The sequence below is a fragment of the Lithobates pipiens genome, unplaced genomic scaffold (genome assembly GCF_037356315.1).
Source record: "Lithobates pipiens isolate NorthernLeopardFrog02 unplaced genomic scaffold, aLitPip1_a1.2 Scaffold_18, whole genome shotgun sequence".
NCBI classification, from domain to species: domain Eukaryota; kingdom Metazoa; phylum Chordata; class Amphibia; order Anura; family Ranidae; genus Lithobates; species Lithobates pipiens.
The window spans coordinates 31,673,179-31,697,070 of record NW_027507758.1 but is presented as its reverse complement, the minus strand read 5'-3'; the positions used below and the strand labels follow the sequence as shown (position 1 = coordinate 31,697,070).

General features: G+C 45.2%; 1 protein-coding gene across 4 annotated transcripts in view; it reads left to right on the top strand.

Moving 5' to 3' along the window:
• The window catches only part of EML6 (EMAP like 6), a 295,572-nt gene that overhangs the window by 48,119 nt on the left and 223,561 nt on the right, over positions 1-23,892 (top strand). For all 4 annotated transcript variants that reach the window (XR_013276589.1, XM_077485543.1, XM_077485540.1 and 1 more), the window contains exons 3-5: positions 7,166-7,264; positions 14,373-14,441; positions 18,368-18,553. Coding sequence is in view for 3 of the 4 variants with exons in the window: in XM_077485543.1 (XP_077341669.1) it covers positions 7,166-7,264; positions 14,373-14,441; positions 18,368-18,553 (354 nt within the window). In the remaining variant the exon portion in view is untranslated. The remainder of the gene's footprint in view (positions 1-7,165; positions 7,265-14,372; positions 14,442-18,367; positions 18,554-23,892) is intronic.

Genomic DNA, 23,892 nt, shown 5'->3' with positions numbered 1-23,892 from the left:
GCGGTGCATCCCGCGCAGGAATGACCTCCGCCCCCCCGGCCCCCCCCACAGTACCCATCCAGGGGGCCACCTGAGGCGACCCGGAGCCCCCAGCAAACTTACCCACCAGGGCCTGCAGCCCCCCCAACAGCTCCTGCAACTGACCTGACGGCCCCCCCGGGGCCACAGGCCCCGCCCCCTGCGCTGAACCTGCCACAACCCCCCCCAATACATCCCGGGATCCCGTGGGCACCGCACCCCCCTGCGCCACCCCCATCAGATCCCGCAAGGCATCCGCCAGCAATGTAGACTCCCGCAACTTACCCGGGCCCCCAGGGGCCTCGGCGACCGGTACCGGTCCGGGTGTAGAAAAGGACCCCTCCTCCTCCTGGGACAGCTCGCTCTCCGAACCGACCTCTCCAACGCGCACCGGGGACGCGGCAATCCCCCTGTGCTCCGCGCGGTCCATCCGGTCCCTGCGATCCGGGACTGCAGGCAATGTCCTCCTCCCCCCGCCGCCCCCGGCATGCCGGCGTCTAAAACCAGCCCTGCCAGGCACCTTGGCAGCCTTCTGCGACCCACCCTCCCCCCCCTCCGGCATGCGACCCCCCCGGAGCGCCCCCCTCCCCCCCACCGCGCGGATGCTGGCCCCAGACCCAGCCTGCCGCAGATCCCCCGCCACGTGCACCCCCCCCCCTTGGCCTGCCGACCCAGAGCCATCCACACTCCCCCCCACCTCCACCGGGCCCCGTGCGGTCCCGGCGCCATTTTCATGCGGCCGTGAAGCCCCGCCCCCCTCCGTTCGGCGGCGTAACGACCGCCCGGACCGGGGGGAGCCGATAACCTGTCGTTTTGCCGGGGGGACCGATCGGTCCACCCCCGGGCTCCGGGAGTCACGAGGCGGCCGAGGAGTAGGCCCAGGAGAAAAACGCGCCGGAGGCCGAGACCTCCGCGCGCGCAGTGGAACCTCACCTGTCCCGCCGCCGTCCACATCGCCGTCCGTCAGGTCACCCACACGTTCCCGCAGCCAGTCCGCACCGTGCACCTCCGCCGCCCGTCGCAGCCGCGCGAAGAGTCCCTCGAGGTCCGCCATAGCAGAGGAGCAGCGAAAAAACTGCCTCCTCTGTGTCACACTGGGCTCCGAATGATTCCTTAAAGCCACACCTCTCCCTTTTATGTGACCCCTCCCCTACACTGAACTTGTTTCCTGCAAACCTTTTCCTGAACTCCACCCATAAAGCTTAACCCTCTGTGTCCCTCATCCACACTGTCATGTCCAGCACTCCTTATATCATTGTATTCATAATCCGTGCTTCTCTGGTCCGCTTGTCAATTTTGCAGACATACCCGATCAGACCATCCATTTTCCTCTTTGGAGCCGTGGATGTACACAGACACAAGTGTCCGTTTACAGCCGCAGACATCCAATCTGTTTACATCTGACTGCCCATAGAGGAGAGCAGGCTGTGTCTGATCTGCATAAGTGGAGCAGACACGGACCAGCCATCCGCCTGCTCTGTGGGGATCAGTGGACAGATTCTCTGCTGAGCAAGGGGGCCCCCAGCAGAGTCAAGCCCGCCATGTGTTGAAGGGACTTTGTGCTAATAGTGTTAGTAAATAGGAAGGTATATTATATTTACTTGTTTTACACTTGATTGGACACAGCGGGAGCCAATCAGCGGGTCCGGCGGATGCTATGTCTGCCGGGACCTGCCGCCCATTCGGGACATAAGCAGAATGGCGGTCTGCTTATGTAAACAGACTGCCATTCTGTCAGTAGGGAAGGTATTGATCCTGTGTTTCTGCAAAGCAGGAACAGTGATCTCTGCCTTCCCATAGTACAAGCACCTCCCCCACAGTAACCAATCACAGACTAAGCATACATTTATCCCTCTGATCACCCCTGATGTTAACCCCTTCCCAACCAGTGTCATTAGTACAGAGTGTGCAGATTTTTTAGCACTGATCACTGTATCACTGGTCCCCAAAAGTGTCACTTAGTGTCCAATTTGACCGCCACAATGTCGCAGACCCGCTATATGTCGCCGATCGCCACCATTACTAGTAAAATAAATAAATAAAAATACCATAAATATATCCCATAGTTTGTAGACGGTATAACTTTTGCACAAACCAATCAATATACTCTTATTGGGATTTTTTTTTACCAAAAACATGTAGTAGAATATTGGCCCAAGTTGATGAAGAAATTTGATTTCTTTAAATTTTTTTTATTGGATATGTTTTATAGCAGAAAGTAAAAACATTTTTGTTTTTCTTTTTTAAATTGTCGGCTCTTTTTTTGTTAATAGCTCAAAAAATAAAAACTGCAGAGGTGATCAAATACCACCAAAAGAAATCTCTATTTGTGGGGAAAAAAAAGTGTATTTGGGTACAGCAACGCATGACAGCGCAATAGTTTAAAAGAACGCAGTGTAGTATCACACAAAATGGCCTGGTCGTGAAGGGGGTAAATCTTCTGGAGCTGAAATGGTTAAAAAACGTTTTTTTTGTTTTTGGTTTGTGGTGCTCAGATGCAGTGTAGTTCTGCTTTAAAAAGATGCGAGGCGTGGTGCTCAGATGCAGTGTAGTTCCTCTTTATGATAAACGTAAAAAGCACAGAAAATCACGTTTTTTTTAAAGCTTATTTGCAGTGTTTTTTTTCCTTTCCATAATTTTTTTTTTTAATATTTATTTACATGCACTGTGACTTTGAACTTGCTAGAAAATGTAAGTGCTCCCAGCAAGACCCAATTCCTCAGCACAGCCCCATCCCTCCTGCCACGTCATGGTCCTTCCTCTTCTGGTAGTGTCTAAGTACTGTCTGCGCTGGCCCAGCTCTCCTGCCCCTCCCCTCTCGATATAACCTATTTATGTACAATAACTCCCAGGGAAGGAGTAAAGGGGAATACTATAGCATGTCACTTAAGTGACAGCTTTGTGTCTGCTGGGGGTGCTGATATCACATCCAAGATGACAATGCCCAGAAGCAGTCTCAGGGCCTTCAGTTATCACTTAAGGGAGGCTTTTACAGGTAAATAACAACATGCATAGAATATAGTGAAGTGGAAGGTTACGCTGCATTGCTCATTAATATGAACATTAAACGTGTACCACACATACCTTAAAATCCATAGCACCCTGTTTGACATCTGTCAGCACTTAAGTTGTATTTCAACAAGTATTGGAAACTGCCAGCCATTTTCCAGCAACACCGTGCAACTCATGGGGGCTGATTTACTAAAACTGGAGAGTGCAAAATCTGGTGCAGCTCTGCATAGAAACCAATCAGCTTTCAGGTTTTATTGCCAAAGCTTAATTGAACAAGCTGAAGATAGAAGCCGATTGGCTACTATGTACAGCTGCACCAGGTTTTGCACTCTTCAGTTTTAGTAAATCAATCCCGATGTGTTGCTCAGCCACCCTACATCTTTTACAGTATCAGGGCACAGAGGAAGTGTTTTCAAATTTACAATCGCAAGACATAGTTAGCATGGGGAGGTGAGTGACACCACAAGTTGCATGGTGTCACTGGTAAATGGCTGTCAGTTTCCAATGCTGGTTGCTGAACAACCACAGACAGAGTTCATACATGGTGTTATTTATGCTTTTATGAATGAACATGTCAAACATTGGTAACGCCGCTCTCCCTCCCTCCCCCTGGGCAATGTGTTAGACAGCCTCAGCTAGCACACCTCTGCTGACCATGCCCATGATGTGTTTTGCACCACCCACTGGGGCTTAGTCATATAGGGTGTGGTCATTGGAGGAATGCTGGCTGAGGATGTCTAAGCCCCTGTACACACGGTCGGAGATTTCCACAACCAAATCAGTCGGATTTTGTCCGTCGGATCTTGTCCGAAAATGTTGCATACACACGGTCAGACAAAGTTGGAGACAAATCCGATCTTTCAGAACGTGATGGCGTAATTTCGTTACAATGGGACTATATTCAGGCTAGTAGCCAATAGCTTTGGTCTAGGAATTTGATCTGAGCATGCGTGGCACTTGGTCCGATCAAAATTCTCTACACATGATTGGAGTATGTCCGATCGGCCCAGTTGGTCGGGAAATATTTACAACATGTTGGAAAATTGGGTCCGACGGATATTCCGACGGAATCAGTCCGATGCAGACCACACACAGTCAGATTATCCGACGACACGGTCCGATAGGACACATTCCGACGGATTCTCCGACCGTGTGTACAAGGGCTAACACATTTCCCAGGGGTTGGGAAGAGGATCGATGCTACCAATATTTGCCATTGCTGGATGTGATATTCAAATGCCGGCACCCCTACAGCTGAGGACTGAGGGGAAAACGCTGCACACTCCTACTTGGAGCGGTGCTGCAAAGCCTTTTCGTTTCAAGATACATGTGTTTTATATGACTGGTTAATGTACATAGAATAGTTCTAGGGTGAACTTCCACTTTAAATGTGCATATCATCATATGGGAAGGTTGTTGTTGAAATGAATGGTCTGGTAACAGGGTCTCTTTAAATTAATACTATTTGTACATAATGCCGGCCATACACAGTTCAAATCTCGGCTGGTTCAGCAGGATCTAGCCTAGATTCAAACTGCTAATGGGCAGGCTGAATGTACAAAGTTGATCGATCAACTTGGGTAAACCCAGCCTTCTGGATTCTCTTGGGATTATGGGTAGTGGCTGCTATAGTCATAATCTGCTAGTGATAATCGCTGTCTTTTCTTGGCGGGGTGTGACTTCCCCCAATCACCCCCGCCAGGAGAAGACAATGGCCCGACAGGAAGCATTAGCCGGTTAACACTGTGTTGATGGGGAAATCAAGCAAATTTCTTTCTTGCAACCCATGGTTGCAGGAAAGAAATTTGCTTGGTGTATGGCCAGTTTAAGACTTCCTTTGGAAGCTTGTGTGTAATGCCTCGTACATAGGGTCGGATTTTCAGATGGAAAATGTTCGATGAGAGCCTTTTGTCGGAAATTCCAACCGTGTGTAGGCACCATCAGTTTCCATTGGAAATTCCATCACACAAAATTTGAGATCTGGTTCTCAAATTTTCCGACAACAAAATCCATTTGCCCAAATTCTGGTCTTGTGTACACAATTCAGACGCACAAAGTGCCACGCATGCTCAGAATCAAGCAGCAAGAGCAGCAATGGCTATTGAAGTTCATTTTTCTCGGCTCGTCGTACTTCACCGCGTTCTTGACGTTCGGAATTTCCGACCAACTTTGTGTGACCGTGTGTATGCAAGACAAGTTTGAGCCAACATCATAATTTATGTCAATATAAACGTACTTTACAATGAGATCATTTATCCTGTCCATAAAACCTATGGAGCAATGATGACAAATAGCGAAATACAAGCTGGGAAAGGGAAAAAAAAAGGAGGAGGGAGAGTGAGAGCATGGGGATGATACCTACCTTACCGTATTCCATCTGATGGTTGAGGACTAGAGGGAGACAAAGAGTCAATGTGACTTTTTGTCTCCCTCTAGTCCTCAACCATCAGACGGAATAAGGTAGGTATCATCCCCATGCTCTCACTTTCTTTCCTCCCCCCACCTTTTTTTCGTTCTCTCTTTGCTTTTCTCTGTTTGTCATCATTGCTCCACAGGTTTAGTGGACAGGATAAATTATCTCACTGTAAAGTATGTTTAGACTGGCATATATATATATATATATATATATATATATATATATATATATATATATATATATATATGCTTTATTTAGTGTGAGGAGTTACAAAACGGATAAACCCTGATGAAGCGAATTCCCTTGACACGAAACATGTTGGAAATCTTGATGTAACACCATACTCTATGTATACACTTTTAACTGTACATGGTTGGGAAGGTATTGTGTTTTGTATAAACCCCCTCATATATTTTATGCACATATGTGAATAATATTTTTTTATATATATATTCAACTAATAAAATTGTTTTGATACTATATCTTATGAAAGTCTGAGATGTACCATTTAACGCCCAAAATCTAAGTATCTTTTTCCTAATCGATATCCAGCTGTCACATTACCCAGCTCTCTCCCAGCCTGTCTGCAGGGAAACATAAGTAGGAGGAGCTTCTAGTCCTCTGCTGCTGGTCACATGTTCAAAAAAAAAAACTGCTTTTGTAATACAGAGTAGAAATAAATAATTAATATCAATAAACTGTTTTAAATTGTCATATATATATGACATTATAATGCTGCTTCATCAGGAGTAAATCTGTAATTTGATTGGCAAATGATCAATAACAGTACAATTGGCCAAAATAGTAATACAGTCTCATGCAATGATATCAATAACAATATATACATAGGGGAGGAGCAAAGCTGCTTACCTATAAATCTGTCAGGCACAGGACAAAGGACGTTGCCAAAAAGTCCCCCCCCCCGCGGTGACTGGGGGGGGTGTGCAAATCAATGGACTGGTATCTGGATAGATAGGGTAGAGCGATTCAAATGAGTACACTATGCACTTGGAAGGGATGTGAATGTGAGGTGTGGGTGTAGGGGAAAGGAAAAGGAGGTTGGGAAGTTGTGTGGAATGTTTTGTGTTCACACATATTGGTATTATAGAAGAGCGCCCCTAGTCTTTTTTTTCTTTACCAAGGAAAAATCACATGTTAAAATCACCAAGTGTCGCTTAAGGTATATTCCAAAATTTCTTTTGTGCATACCAATAGCTAACAGTCTCTTCCTGCTCAATCCCAGCTGTACAAAGACGTCACTTCCAGGAGTACTGTGCATTATGACCTCACTTCTGGGAGTACTGTGCATTATGACCTCACTTCTGGGAGTACTGTGCATGATGACGTCACTTCCAGGAGTACTGTGCATGGTGACGTCACTTCCGGGAGCCGGGAGTACTGTGCATGATTACATCACTTCCGGGAGTACTGTGCATGATGATGTCATTTCCGGGAGTACAGTGCATGATGACGTCACTTCCGGGAGTACAGTGCATGATGATGTCACTTCCGGGAGTACTGTACATGATGATGTCACTTCCGGTTAAGCCCCGACGTGTTCCGTCACCCTGACATTTTTTCAAATATTTATAACTATGTAAACAATTTATTGATATGTGTATGATCAGTATAGGCATCCTCCAAATTAAAATGATTGTATACATTGATGTGTTCCCAAATGAAGCTAACTAGACTTTTTCTTTCCTTTGTTTCATATAGCGCCTCGCCTCTGTTGGACTGGATGCCAAAAACACTGTCTGCATTTGGGATTGGCAGAAAGGCAAAATTCTGGCTACAGCAACTGGCCATTCAGACAGGGTACTATGAAGCTCTTACACCCCGTGTTCTAATCCGTGTCTTATATGTTGTGTGTGATGTTATGTCTGTGTATTACTGGGATGATAACATAAGGATGAGTGTTCTGTTAAGAGGCAGAGAGATAAAAACAGCCAGAGGAGAGAGGACACATAATTACCCTACGTTTTCACTATGAATGTACTTCCTTTAGCTTTTGTACAGAGACTTCCATGTTAAGAGGTACTTGATGCCAAACGTGATGATGAGTGCCACTTCCAGCACAGCTGGTCCCGCCAGCCTATTGAATGTACGTGCTCTGCTGTATTATGTACGGCTCATAATGGCTCAGCAATCACTATACTCATTGCTAAAATACCAGCCTTTAATACCCCTTTATTACCAGGCTGTTTTACAGTTTCAGTGCTGTGATAGTTTGGCTAGCAAGGGGGGAGGTACAACGGCGCGTACAGGTCATACACAGGGGGATAAGGAGGTAAAGGGGTTAATGTACAGGTCACAAACAGCAGGAGGATGGAGATGAAAGGCTTAATGTGTACAAATACAAGATAATAGGTGAAGGGTTGACATGCTGGTCACATACAGAAAAAAGCCTGAAAAAAAAAGAAAAGGAATGCAGTCACCATATATAAGCACTGGTATGCTGCAATATGTTACATTTTTATTCTTCTTGGGTTTAGATACACTTCAATGCTAGTAATTGCCTTATCATTCAAGGCTTGGCGAAAAGGGAAAGCTTACAACCTCCATGCATTATTCTAGACAGGTTAGCCTGGTACATACCTACCGGGGCTGATTAGAACAAGTGATTCTAAAGTATGGTGATCAGCATTGTAGGAGAGGAGGAGAGGGTGACAAATTTAAAAAGAGATTTGCACAATGATTCAGGAGTTAATAAATAGTCATTCATTCATTTGTACCTGTTACCTCCCCTATGAGTAATCACAGTAATACTAAGGGGCTGAGCCACTCAGATTGGCTCTGTACATGGTGTCAGAGCCAATCTCAGTGGCTCTGTACCAAGTAACCTGGTACTTTATCCTGTGCCCTTTATTTATGGCACTGAGTAAATAACCATCCAACAATCCAACATTTATTGATGTGCCGCAGTAGAAAAGCAATAAAAGTGTATGAAAACACTATCAATTGGCTTCCTTTTTTTCTCCCTTTTAATATATTAAAATTGTTTTGATTAAAGTGGTTGTAAACCTCTGAAATTAAAAAATTTGCAAAGCACATCCTATTATAGTGTGTACTTGCCTCAATCCAAAGCACATAGTGTGATTTCTGTCTGCTTTTTCTGCTCTTTTCCTGAGTCACTTCTGTCTTCAGCAATTATTGGAGATGGAGGAGGGGGCCTCCAGCACACAGGTGATTGACAGCCTTAGCTGTTCATGTTTCCCTATGGGGGAGGGGAGGGGGGCTGCTGGTCCCCATTCTTCAATTCAGGTCTCAGATTCCATTCAGTTCTGTGCTCTATGCTGTGCAGTGGGTGATATAAGATCCCCTCCTGCTTCTGAGGCAGGAGGTCCGTCTTCCAGCCAAAGGACTGATCCTGACTCTTTTCCTGTATTTAACCCGCGGAGTGGTCACATATGTCTTTATTCATTTCACTCCTGAGAAAAAAATGACTTCTGCATCTTCTACTCTTTTATTATGTTTCTTTATAATAACCCAGATATAGGATATATAGGGGAGGATTTTAGACATGTGCATTCGTTTTCGTCCGAATGCATTTTCGTCCGAATTTCAGCTATTTTCGTTTTCGTTTTGACAAACGATAACGAAAGCACAAAATCCGAAAAACGAAAGATCCGACATAAATAAATGCTTTATTTTCGTTTTCATTGTTACAACAGTTCGATATAGAATAGGAGATTCGACATGACTCTGACAACAATCTGTGTCTATAGAACCTGTGGTCGAATGTGCCTAACCTTACCTCTATTAGTGCAAGATTATATAGAGAAAATATTCGACAGAGAAAAAAGATTTGACAGAGAGAAAAGATTCTGCAAGTTACTGTCCTAAAAAGTGTTTGGGGACCCGGGTCCTGCCCCAGGGGACATGTATCAATGCAAAAAAAAGTTTTAAAAACGGCAGTTTTTTCGGGAGCAGTGATTTTAATAATGATTAAAGTGAAACAATAAAAGTGTAATATTCCTTTAAATTTCGTAGGGGGGGGGTTGTCTATAGTATGCCTGTGAAGGGGCGCATGTTTCCCGTGCTTAGAATTGTCCCTGCACAAAGTGTCATTTATGCAGGAAAAAAAGTCCTTTAAAATCACTCGCAGCTATTATGAATTGTCGGCTCCCGTAATACAGAGAACACTCATTGAAAGTCATTGATAAAAAAATAAATAAATAAATAAATAAAAAAGCGTGAGGGTCCCCCAAATTCAATTACCAGGCCCTTCAGGTCTGGTATGGATATTAAGGGGAACCCTGCCTCAAATTTAAGAAAAAATTTGACGTGGGGTTCCCCCTAAATATCCATAACCAGACCCTTCAGGTCTGGTATGGATATTAAGGGGAACCCCGCGTCAAATTTAAAAAAAAATTGACGTGGGGTTCCCCCTAAAAATCCATACCAGACCCTTTATCCGAGCACGCAACCTGGCAGGCCGCAGGAAAAGAGGGGGGGACGAGAGAGCGGCCCCCCCTCCCTCCTGAACCGTACCAGGCCACATGCCCTCAACATTGGGAGGATGCTTTGGGGGTCTGTGACCCCTCAAAGCACCTTGTCCCCATGTTGATGAGGACAAGGGCCTCATCTCCACAACCCTGGCCGGTGGTTGTGGAGGTCTGCGGGTGGGGGGCTTATCAGAATCTGGAAGCCCCCTTTAACAAGGGGACCCCCAGATCCCGGCCCCCCCCCTGTTTGAAATGGTAAGGGGGTACAAAAGTACCCCTACCATTTCACAAAGAAAGTGTAAAAAATGGTTAAATAAAACAAACACACTTTTGAAAAATATCTTTATTAAAAATAAAAAAATAAAAAAAAGATTCCAGCGGCGGTAATCCACTCTTGCTATCCAGCGACGGGTCTCCGGGGTCCAGCGATGTCTCATGTCATCCAGCGCAGCGAATCTCCGTCCTTCCTCTGTCTCCGTGGAGGAGACACTACAGACATTCCGGCGGCTTGACGTTTCTTATATACGGTGGGCGGGGCCACCCGTCACCTGACCACGCCCCCTCTGACGCAAGGGGAAACCCGGGGTTCCCTGTGACGTATGGGTGACCCCGCCCCCCTCTGATGTAACGGAAACCTGCCTGTGTTACATCAGAGGGGGGCGGGGTCATCCATACGTCACGGGGAACCCCGGGTTTCCCCTTGCGTCAGAGGGGGGCGGGGTCAGGTGACGGGTGGCCCCGCCCTCCGTATATAAGAAACGTCAGCGCCGGAATGCCTGCAGTGTCTCCGTGGAGGAGACAGAAGAAGGATGCTGCGCTGCGCTGGATGACATTAGACCGTCCGTCGCTGGATAGCAAGAGTGGATTACCGCCGCTGGAATCTTTTTTTTATTTTTAATAAAGGAATTTTTAAAAAGTGTGTTTGTTTTATTTAAACATTTTTTACACTTTCTTTGTGAAATGGTAGGGGTACTTTTGTACCCCCTTACCATTTCAAACAGGGGGGGGCCGGGATCTGGGGGTCCCCTTGTTAAAGGGGGCTTCCAGATTCTGATAAGCCCCCCGCCCGCAGACCTCCACAACCACCGGCCAGGGTTGTGGGGATGAGGCCCTTGTCCTCATCAACATGGGGACAAGGTGCTTTGAGGGGTCACGGACCCCCAAAGCATCCTCCCAATGTTGAGGGCATGTGGCCTGGTACGGTTCAGGAGGGAGGGGGGGCCGCTCTCTCGTCCCCCCCTCTTTTCCTGCGGCCTGCCAGGTTGCGTGCTCGGATAAAGGGTCTGGTATGGATTTTTAGGGGGAACCCCACGTCAATTTTTTTTTAAATTTGACGCGGGGTTCCCCTTAATATCCATACCAGACCTGAAGGGTCTGGTTATGGATATTTAGGGGGAACCCCACGTCAAATTTTTTCTTAAATTTGAGGCAGGGTTCTCCTTAATATCCATACCAGACCTGAAGGGCCTGGTAATTGAATTTGGGGGACCCCCACGCTTTTTTATTTATTTATTTATTTTTTTATCAATGACTTTCAATGAGTGTTCTCTGTATTACGGGAGCCGACAATTCATTATAGCTGCGAGTGATTTTAAAGGACTTTTTTTCCTGCATAAATGACACTTTGTGCAGGGACAGTTCTAAGCACCAGAAACATGCGCCCCTTCACAGGCATACTATAGACACCCCCCAGCTATGAAATTTAAAGGAATATTACACTTTTATTGTTTCACTTTAATCATTATTAAAATCACTGCTCCCGAAAAAACGGCCGTTTTTAAAACTTTTTTTTGCATTGATACATGTCCCCTGGGGCAGGACCCGGGTCCCCAAACACTTTTTAGGACAGTAACTTGCAAATTAGCCTTTAAAATTAGCACTTTAGATTTTGAACGTTGGAGTCCCATAGACTTTAAGGCTGCTTTCACACTGGGGCGAGAGCAGCGTCGGCGGTAAAGCGCCGCTATTTTTAGCGGCGCTTTACCGTCGTTTTAGCGGCGGTGTGCGGGCGCTAGCGGGGTGGTTTTAACCCCCGCTAGCGGCCGAAAAGGGGTTAAACCCGCCCGCAAAGCGCCGCTGCAGCGGCGCTTTGCCGGCGGTATTGCCGCGGTGTCCCATTGATTTCAATGGGTAGCAGCGGTATAGGAGCGGTGAATACACCGCTCCTTCACCGCTGCAAAGATGCGGCTGGCAGGACTTTTTTCACCGTCCTGCCAGCGCATCGCTCCAGTGTGAAAGCCCTCCGGCTTTCACACTGGAGTTAAAGGGGCCGGTTTTTTTCAGGCGTTACACAGGCGCTATTTATAGCGCTGTAACTCCTGAATACCGCCCCAGTGTGAAAGCAGCCTAATAGGGTTCTAAAGTACGCTATATAGTTAGCTCCGTCGAATCTTCTTTATACATTCGACAGACACCATAAGCCTTCCAAGACAGATTCGACCGTAATTCATGTGGATTTTCGGACGAATGCAATTTTTGAACGAAAAACGAAATAAATAAAAACGAATTTCGGGAGTAACTAAATAAATTAAGTTTTCAGACGAAAACGAAATTCCGAAACGAAATATTTTACTCTGCACATGTCTAGAGGATTTACTAAAACTGGAGCACTCAGAATCTGGTGCAGCTGTGCATGGTAGCCAATCAGCTTCTAACGTCAGCTTGTTCAATTAATCTTTGAAATTAAAACCTGGAAGCTGATTGGTTACTATGCAGACCTGCACAAGATTATGCACTCTCCAGTTTTAGTAAATCCACTCCATACTGTACATTTGAGTACAATCATGTGTGTGATGTATTTGTGTCTTTCGCTGTAGGTGCATGCATTCATGTAGGAGAATATGTCTGCTAGCTAGTCAGTAAATAGGCCCCTATCCACACCTCGGTTCACACTATGAACCACCTGTGAATCGCACAGAATCTGCACTGCATTCCTGGGCAATTCACATGCGATTCAGTGTAGTGTGATTTGAGCCCATTCATTTTGAATGGGCTCAAATCGCACCCCATTCCACCGAAGATGTACATGCACCTTTTTGGAGCCGCACCACAAACGGATCACATGGTTGTTTTGTACCATGTGATCTGGTGCAGGCAAACACGACCTGTGTTTGGGGTGTTGTTAACTTTGTATTGACACAGCAGATCACAAGGGCAATGCAATCGGAATGCGGTGCAGGAAACACGCACGGATTGCTGTGTTTCCCGCACCGCATTCGTGTGAACCTAGGCTGAAGTGCAGAAAGTTTTACCATGAAGATTTTCTTTGCATTCAATGGTGCTTGTTCATACCGGAGCGTCATGCTTCTATGGAATATCACACACCATCTTCAGACTCGCCCAGGGCAGCCAAAAAATCTCTGTGTGCAATACCCACTTGCCGACCGCAATATATATATATATACATACGTTGTGGTTACTATAACCCTGGTATTGTTTACTTTCAGCCGTTGGCTGGATTTCTCATGAAAGTGGTCCAAGCGGCTCATTAGCCGCTGAATCGTTTCAGGTCGCCGTTGTTTGTTGGGCAGGTAAAAATGGTGAGCCAGACAAACACCAGTGACCTGAAACGATTCAGCGGCTAATGAGCTGCTCAGACCACTTTCATGAGAAATCCAGCCACCAGCGGAAAACAATCCAACAATGCGGCCGGCTGGTCACGGAGGCGAACAGAGACCAGATCTTCTCTGATCGCATCTATGGCCTTGGAGGACTGGAGCAAAGTCATTCCGGTCTAGGGTGGTTGTAACAATTTTAAAGCAAAAGATCAAAAAAAAATTATTTCTTTCTTTATTTGATTGTTTGCTTTTAAAGGTATATGAAAGATCTGAGGTCTTTTTGACCCCACATCTCTCCATAAATAGGATCTGCCATCCTTATTTCTGTTACAAGGAATGTATATCTTTCTTGTAATAGGAATAAAAGTGATTTAAAAAAAATAATTAAAGCAACAGTGTAAAAATAAAATAATAAAAAATAAATGTAACGCGCCCCCATCACTCCGTGCTCGTGCGCAGAAACGAAAGCATGCGTTAGTCACACGTGCGTATGTAAATGGTCACACATGTGAGGTATCACCGCGAATGTTACAGCGAGAGAAATAATGCTAGCATTAGACCTCCTCTGTAACGCCAAACAGGGTAACCTGTAAAAAATGTAAAGCGTTGCCTTCTAAGTATTGTAGTTTGTCGCCATTTGTCACCATTCACCATTGCATTTTATTTCCTAGGGTCTCTAATTAAACATATATATATATATATATATATATATATATATATATATATATATATAATGTATTTATTTATTTTAGGAGGTGTTTGGGAGTTATAAGTCATTTTCTAGAAGAAAATACTGATTTAAACTTGTAATCAAAAAGTGCCAGAAAAGGCCTGGTCTTTAAGTGTATATGCACACACCGCTATATATAACTATATAAGTGTATATATCTCACAGTTCCTTGTTTTATTATTTTTTGACAGATATTTGATATTTCCTGGGATCCATATCAGCCCAACAGATTGGTCAGCTGTGGGGTAAAACACATAAAGGTAAGTTTTAAGTTTTGGAAGGTTGTTTTTATTAATTATTTTTTTTAATTTTTCTTTTTTTTTTTGCGTTTCCTGAGATTATTTGCAAATAATATTTCGTTTTTTAACCTATTTTGAAGGTTAAAAAAAAAATTCACTTGCTTGAGATGTAAGGTGTATATATAACTTTAAATAACACAACATTGCACAGTATTAAATATGAAGAAGGTTTTTTTCTTTTTTAGCATTTAACAGCATTTTTATATAGGAACAGCAGCCCAGTGCTGACTGTCATAGTTGGCATGTTAAATTTGTGGCAGCATGTGTGCAGTCCCTTCCAACTGCATGTTATGTTTTAGGTGGGCAGTCAGAGGGTGGTGGTAAAACCAATGGCTCATCTGCCAGATTTTACTACGCACTGGCCGCCATGTGATATAGGCCCAAATCTTGGCCATACAGTGCTTGAATCTTAGCCTTGGTGAGCCTGACAAAGGGGTCTGCCGGGGGGTGGGCAGGAGGGGCACTGTGGTATTTAGTGAAGTGGGGGGAGCGCCAAAAGGAGGGACGGGATTTGTGTTGAAAGATGGAATTCTGTTGGGGAGGCAGGGGGAAAGTATTGCTCTAGAAGGGGAAATTAGGGGGGGGGGGGAGGGGTGCTAAAAGTGGTGATTTAAGCCTGGGTTCACACCTGTGCAAACACAGACATCGCATGTGATTTGCACCCGCACTGCGGCGGTCATCGCATGTGATGTTTGTGCAATGTGAGTTCAGCCATACAGTTGCATGGCTGAACTCCATTGGATTTGCAGGAAAATAGTGCAGGGACTTTTTCTCCTGCACTGCAATCGGACCGTATGGGTGTTGTGTAATTCTTGTGTGAGTTTACAGTTTTCAGTGCGATCTGGGAACCACTTTCGGGGGGTGTCATTAGCGTTGTATTGACACCCGCAGTGGTTCACAGAGGGCAGTGTGAACTGCCTACGGGAGAGATGCGGTGCCAGAACCGGAGCTGTAATTGCACTGGTTCCCGCATCTTTACCGTGTGAACCTAGGCTTAGAGGGATTTGTGTTGGGAGAGAGGGTGGGGGCAAGAAGATTTGTGTTAGGAGGAAAATTTGTGCTGGGAGGGGGATTTAAAGTGTGGGAGAAGGAGAAAATGTACCCATTTTAGGGGTAGAGGATTTGTGCTAGGAGGGATGTTTTTTTTGGGGGGGGGCATGAACTATGCTGAGAGGGGGGATTTCAGCATGGGGGTTTTGTACTGGATAAAGGGGGGATTTATACTTGGGGTAAGTATGCAAATTAGTGCATTGGGGGGAGGGGGGTTGCTGACACATAATGCTCATACATCTGGGGGGGTGGGGGCAGTTTAGCATGTTCACTTTGGGCTCTAGCTGACCTTGTCCCAGCACTGCCTGCACCACCTGGCTCAACAAAGCTGAGCTGGGTGGGAATTTATCAGCTGAATAGTGACTGCGTCCAATCAGTTGCTGACACTGTTCAGGTATTCGGCAGACACGGGTGTCAGGGCTGAGATGTCAGATGTCGAGACTGAACACAGCCGACTGCTTCTGATTTCTTAACCTGGTCATTCCAGCAACAAGAATCTGTTCATTCCTGTAGCTGCAGCTAAAGGGCCATGGGACAGAGAGCTAAAGCTGTCCATACATGTATTAAAATTCAGTCAGTTAGGCGGTGACCAGCTGAATTTCAATCCATGTATAGATGATCTACCGATTAACTTCTGTACAACCAGCATGCCTGTTTTTTCAAGATCGATCAGTGCTGCCGGTTATAGCCAGCAGCACTAATCATTGTATTCTGATGGTAGGGAAGGCTCCCCGTCAAAACACAATAGCTCAGCGGGAGTGATTCCCCCATCCAACCTGCTGGTTGAACAAAAATAAAATGATGAATGTATGGGCTGCCAAGGACTGGCTGTGTACTGATATCTTAGTAATATAAGGACCATCTTATTGTCTTTTATTTTTAGGATTAAACTGTGCATTTGTAAGGATGTTATTTTCTTAAATATGTGAGGCAAGGAAATCAAGACCATATAAACTCACCGATCACTTTATTAGGTACACCTGTTCAATTGCTTAATAACACAAACTGCTAATCAGCCAATCACATGGCAGCAACTCAATGCATTTAGGCATCTAGACGTGGTGAAGATGACTTGCTGAAGTTAAAACCAAGCATCAGAATGGAGAAGAAAGGGGATTTAAGTGACTTTGAATGTGGCATGGTTGTTGGTGTCAGACGGGCTGGTCTGAGTATTTCTGAGATTTTCACACACAACCATCTCTCGGGTTTACCGAGAATGGTCTGAAAAAGAGAAAATATCCCGTCACCGGCATTTGTGTGGACAAAAATGCCTTGTTGATGTCAGAGGAGAATAGACAGACTGGTTCCAGATGATAGAAAGGCAACAGTAACTCAAATAACCACTCGTTACAACTAAGGTATGCAGAATACCATCTCTGAACACACAACACATCGAACCTTGAAGCAGATCGGCTACAGCAGCAGAAGACCACCAGGTGACACTTCTGTCAGCTAAGAACAGGAAACTGAGTCTACAGTTTGCACAGGATCACCAAAATCTGAGAATAGAAGATTGGAAAAATGATGTCTAGTCTGAGTCTCAATTTCGACTGAGACTTTCAAATGGTGGGGTCTGAATTTGGCGTAAATAACATGAAAGCATGGATCCATCCTGCCTTGTATCACCGGTTCAGGCTGGTGGTGTAATGGTATGGGGGGGGGGGGGGGATATTTTCTTGGCATACTTTGGCCCCCTTAGTACCAACTGAGCATCGTTTAAATGCCACGGTCTACCTGAGTATTGTTGCTGACCATGTCCATCCCTTTATGACTACAGTGTCCCCATCTTCTGATGGCTCCTTCCGGCAGGATAATGCACCATGTCACAAAGCTCCAATCATCTCACCACTGGACAATGAGGTCACTGTCCTCCAATGGCCTCCACACTCACCACATCTCATCCAATAGAACACCTTTGAGAGGTGGTAGAACCATGTCACAAACCACCAATCTTCTCACCACTGGATAATGAGGTCACTGTCCTCCAATGGCCTCCACACCCACCACATCTCATCCAATAGAGCAGGGGTCTCCAAACTTTCCAAAGAAAGGGCCAGTTTATTGTCCGTCAGACTTCACGAGGACCGCACTGTGACCATTGGGATTAGAAATTGTCCTGGGGTCAGAGGGAATAAACAATATATCTTTGGTATTAGTGGGAGGAATATTGCCCTATCGCTGGTGCCCCATCATTGGAATAGTGCCCCATCATTGGTGGTAATGGGATTAATAGTGCCATATCGCTGGTGTCAGTGGGAGGAATAGTGCCCCATTGTTGGTGTCAGAGTAATAGTATCTTGTATCAGTGGAAGGAAAAGTGCACCAAGGGCCAAATAAAGACAAGCAAAGGGCCGCATCCGGCCCCCCGCCACAGTTTGGAGACCCCTGCAATAGAACACCTTTGAGATGTGGTGGAACGGGAGATTGGCATCATGGATGTGCAGCCGACAAATCTGCAGAAACTGTGTGATGCCATCATGTCACTATGGAGAAAAATCTCTGGGGAATGTTTCCAACACCTTTCAGAATCTATGCCACAAAGAATGAAGGCAAAAGGGGATCCAACCTGGTGCTAGTAAGGTGTACCTAATGAAGTGTCTGGGTAGTGTGTGTGTGTGTGTGTGTGTGTGTGTGTGTGTGTGTATGTATGTATGTATGTATGTATATATATATATATATATATATATATATATATATATATATATAAAAATAAAAACAGCATATGTACAGGACTCATCTATCTCTGTAGGTCACTGAATCCTGTATTAATCTAGATATGACTTGCCCCACATAAGAAGATGTATTATAAAGAAAGAGCTTTGCGATTTCTCTTGCAGTTCTGGACATTATGTGGAAATGCACTAACAGCCAAAAGGGGGATATTTGGGAAAACTGGGGACTTACAGACCATCCTGTGCTTAGCATGTGCAAGAGAAGACATCACTTACTCAGGTGCTTTAAATGGAGACATCTATGTGTGGAAGGGCCTCACCTTAGTCCGCACCATTCAAGGAGCTCACAGTGTAAGTATCCAGACAAGTATCTTGTATAAGTATGCTAAGATTTTTATTTTTTTCCTGCTTTCTAATATTTTCACTTATTTCACATTATGGAAAACTCAACACGATGTGTAAAGGCCCGTACACACGGTCGGACTTTTTGACAACAAACATGCAAATTAGCTGTTTTGGAGCAACATCCGACCGTGTGTACGCTCCATCGGACAAACTTTTTCTGTTTTCATCGGACTTTTGTTGGCTGTGCGAACGGACAAACTTTCTGGCAACAAAAGTCCGATGGAGCAAAGTCCGACCGTGTGTACGCAAAAGCATCGGACTTTTGTACAAGGTACAAACACGCATGCTCAGAACCAATGCAAAAGATCAGACTACAATACAGAAGTTGACCAAAGGTGGCGCTGGAGTCATTGAACTTTTGAAGTGGCGTCAGTACGTTGTGACGTCACTACGTTCGTGTTTGTTGTCAAAAAGTCCGACCGTGTGTATGCAATACAAACTTGTGGACCACGCCCTTTGTACAAAAGTCCACGGAAAAGTTTGTACAAAGTCCGACCGTGTGTATGAGGCTTTAGAGCTCTGAGAGTTCCTGCTGAATTATCCAAGCAAAATATTTAGGCCCTGTGCACACCCTGATCATACTGGAATCGCAGCAATATATGGGATGGGTTTGCGATGCCATTTCTAAGGCCCCTTTCACACTTGTGCGACTTGAGACTGCAAAGTCACATGACAAGTTGTACTCCATGATTTCCAATGAGTTACATTCATATCTGTGCGATTTCAAAGTAGTCCTTGGTCTGACTTTGATACGACTTGAGGTCCAAAGACCTCAAGATTACACAGGAATTGCTTCAAGTGCATCCATCAGGGTTTACTTCCTCTTTAAGGATTTAGAGAAGATCCGTAAAGAAGAGTGGACCCTCCTGAGATGTGTGCAAACCTGATCACCAACTACAAAAAACGTCTTACCTCTGTGCTTGCCAACAAGGGTTTCTCCACCAAGTACTAAGTCATATTTTGCTTGGGGATCAAATACTTATTTTACTCACTGAACTGCAACTCAGTTTAGAACATTTGTATCATATTTTATTTTTGGTGGATATTCTGTCCCTATCATTTAAAATACACCTATGATAAAAATGACAGACCCTTCATTTGTTTGTAAGTGGGCAAATTTACAAAATCTGCAGAAAATCAAATACTCCCCCCCCCAATGTATGGTCTCATTCATGCAGACTTATAAAGTCACTGAGCCCCGGGTTCACACTATCACATCGCATGTGACCCACACAGGAATCGCACCGCATGCAATTCTGTGTGATGTCATATGGCTCAAATCGCATTGCATCCACATGAAAAAGGTAAAGGCACTTTTTTTTTTTTTTTTGATGCACAAGAATCAGATTGCATGGTTGTTCATACCTCTATGATCCGATTCAGGCAAAGTGTGTTCTGCAACCTGCTTTTAGGCTGTCGTTAACATATGACACCTGTAGCAGAACGCAGTGTGATTGCTATGCAGTGGGCTGTGGGAAACGCAGCAATTTCCCGCATCGCATCAGTGTGAACCTAGCCTTAAATGTCCACCTTAGGGCTCATTCAGACAGGCAATAACGCCAGTCCTCCACCGCTGGCAGATGCAGGTGTGTAGTTTTTGTTTTGCGTGATTTTGGGGTGCATTTTTGGATAGGCACCTTACATTTTGCATAGGTCTCCCTGTGTTCAAAAAACACGCCAAAGAAGCGAAATTTGGGCAGTGAGCCAGGCACTTTCATTGTTGTGTTTTTTTGCCACAATTTTCATGCGTTTTGTTGCACGACAAGTGTGGCAAAATCGCAATATGTTTGGGGTGACATTTAGGCCCCTTTCACACTTGTGCGACCTGAAAGTCATGCGATTTGGGTTTACTTCCTCCTTCATTCCCTGCAAAGGTAAAGCATAATGGGCTACTATGCATCACATAGTAGCCCATTATATGTTACTTACCTGACACAGGAGCCAGCGATGTCACCACTGTCCCCTCTTCCACGAAGTGTCCATCTTCCTTCCGGGTATCACTGCTCCAGCACTGTAAGTGGCCAGAGCAGCGATGATGTCACTCCGGCGCATGCGCGTGGGAGCCGTCAGTGACAGCATGTTAGCCTTCACTAACGGCATGCTCATTTCACTTGCTCCGTTGTCTACGGCACGCATGCGCCGTAGACATCGGTGCCCATTTTTTGTGAAATGTCTCCTTAACTGTGTAGGTTAAGGAGATATTTCTTGCACCTACATGTAAGCCTTAATATAGGCTTACCTGTAGGTTAAAGTGGTCCCAGAGAGTTTACAACCACTTTAAGGTTTCTTGGATGTTGCTTGGCAACTCGAAGTTTCAGCTCCCTTCATAAATTTTCTATAGGATTAAGGTCTGGAGACTGACTAGGCCACTCCATGACCTTAATGTGCTTCTATCTGAGCCACTCCTTTTGTTGCCTTGGTGGTATGTTTTGGGTCATTGTCACGCTGGAAGACCCATCCATGAATCATCTTCAGTGTTCTGGCTGAGAGAAGAAGGTTCTAATCCAAGATTTTACAATACATGGCCCCGTCCATTGGCTCCTCAATGCGGAAAAGTTGCCTGTACCTTTAGCAGAGAAACATCCCCAAAGCATCATGTTTCCACTTCAGTGCTTGAGATGGTGTTTCGGAATAAGTGTATATTGATTGGTGCAAAAGTTATAGCGTCTACAAAATAGGGGATAGAGTTATGGCATTTTTATTATAATTTTTTTTTTTAATTAGTAATGGTGGCGATCTGCAATTTTTATAGTGACTGCGACATTATGGCAGAAACATCGGACACTTTTGACACTATTTTGGGACCATTGTCATTTATACAGAGATCAGTGCTATAAAAATGCACTGATTACTGTGTAAATCACACTTTCAGTGAAGGGGTTAAACACTAGGGGGCGAGCAAGGGGTTAAGTGTGTCCTAGGGAGTGATTCTAACTGTGATGGGGATGGGCTACCACTCGCATGACAGCGATCACTGCTCCCGATTACAGGAAGCAGTGATCTCTGTCATGTCACTAGGCGGAACAGGAAATGCCTTGTTTACAAAGGCATTTAGCTGTTCTTCCGCTCCGTGACATGATCGCAGGCTCCCGGCAGACATGGTGTGCACAGGACCCGCGGGCACGGTCAGGGAGCACGCGGCGGGAGCGCGCACCCACAATGCCGCATCTTAAAGGGGACGTACCTGTACGCCCATTTGCCCAGCCGTGCCATTGTGCCGACGTATATCGCCGTGCGCTGGTCAGCATGTGGTTAAAATGCACCTATGATTACAACTGTAGAGCCTTAATTTCTTTGTAAGTGGGGAAAACTTACAAAATCGCCAGGGGATCAAATAATTGTTTCCCCCACTGCATAACCATATAGGTTATGATGAGAAGCGACTAAAGCAATAAAAAAAACCTCCAACTGAATCAGCGTGTAGGACAGTAAAACCTTCCTAAAACACAGAATATACACCTCTTATTTCATCACATATCCCAGCAATATGAGGATTATTCCTTAGTGAAGGACATTGCTTTATGACTCTCTGAATGAAAAATCACCCCAAAGGGCATGGGCGTCTGCAGGTAGGGGCAAGGGGGGTCAAGTGCCCCCCCCCCCCTGGAATCAGGGATGAGATCTTAAATTCAACACAGTTCCATCCCTATTGGGGTGCGGGCAGCCCACACCCATGTGCAACCCACCAGTGGGGTGACACCATCAAGGTTCTGCCAAGCCCTATCAGTGTAGCGGGACTGCGGGCTCTTTTCCATGCTCAGTCCAGCAGAGAACTCGGCAGCATTGCTATCAGGTTTACCCTGGTCACCCCCTCCTTTCTCGCTGTCTACGGTGCATGCACCGTGGACAGCGGCGCGCAGGCGCACTGAGCATGGCATCCTCGATGACGAAGATGCCGCGCAATGCCGCGCGCCTCGGCTCCCGTGCGCATGCGTGGGAGTGACGTCATCGCGGCTTCGCCGAATGACAGCCGCGGAGCTGCGAGACCCCATCGAGAAGATGGATGCGCCGGACTACAGGGGACAGCGGTGACTTCGCTGGCTCCTGTGTCTGGTAAGTGACACATAATGGACTACTATGCGATGCATAGTAGTCCATAATGCTTTGCCTTTGCAGGGAATGAAAGAGGAAGTAAACCCATCAGGGTTTACTTCCTCTTTAAGGACCGGGCCTCTTTTAGAGATTTGTTGTTTACACGTTAAAAACTGTTTTTTTTGCTAGAAAATTACTTAGAACCACCAAACATTATACTTTTTTTTTTTCTAATACCCTAGAAAATAAAATGGCGGTCATTGCAATACTTTCTGTCACACTGTATTTGCGCAGCGGTCTTACAAGTGCACTTTTTTTTGGAAAAAATACACTTTTTTTTAAATTAAAAAATAAGACAACAGGAAAGTTAACCCATTTTTTTTTAAATTGTGAAAGATAATTTTACGCCGAGTAAATTGATACCCGAAAATGTCACACTTCAAAATTGTGCGCGCTCGTGGAATGGCGACAAACTTTTACCCTTAAAAATCTCCATAGGCGACATTTAAAAAATTGTACAGGTTGCACGTTTTGAGTTACAGAGGAGGTCTAGGTATAATTATTGCTCTTGCTCTACCAATCGCGGCGATACCTCTCATGTGTGGTTTGAGCACCGTTTTCATATGCGGGTGCTACTCACATATGCGTTCGCTTCTGCATGCGAGCTTGGCAGGACGGGGCGCATTTAAAAAAATGTTAAAAAAATGTTTTTTTCTTATTTATTTTAACTTTTTATTTTAATACTGTTCTTTTTTTAAAAAAATGTAAACATTCCTTGTAATAGAAAAAAAGTATGACAGGACCTCTAATGAGATCTGGGGTCAAAAAAACCTCAGATCTCATATTTACACTAAAAAGCAATAAAAAAAAAATATATTTTGTAATTTAAAAAAATGTAAAAAAAAGTGCTATGGACAGAAGCTGACGTCGCTTCCTCCCTGCAGTAATAGTATGGAGACGGGTGGGGGCCATCTTCCCCTCACTCGTCTCCATGCCACTGATGTTAGAGGATCCGATCGCCTCTGCCGCTGCCGACGGCTCCCATAAGCGGCCGCAGCGATCAGATCCTCTAACATCAGTGGGCACTGGAGAGTGGCGGGAGGGGGGCCTCTTTCCCGCCGCCGATAAAAGTGATCTCACAGCGAATCCACTGAATAGACCACTATTATCGGAAACCGGACCTCCGGCCGAAAAAAGAGGATACAGGGGTTATGGCAGCTAGCTGTTGCCATAACAACAATATTCCTCTTGAA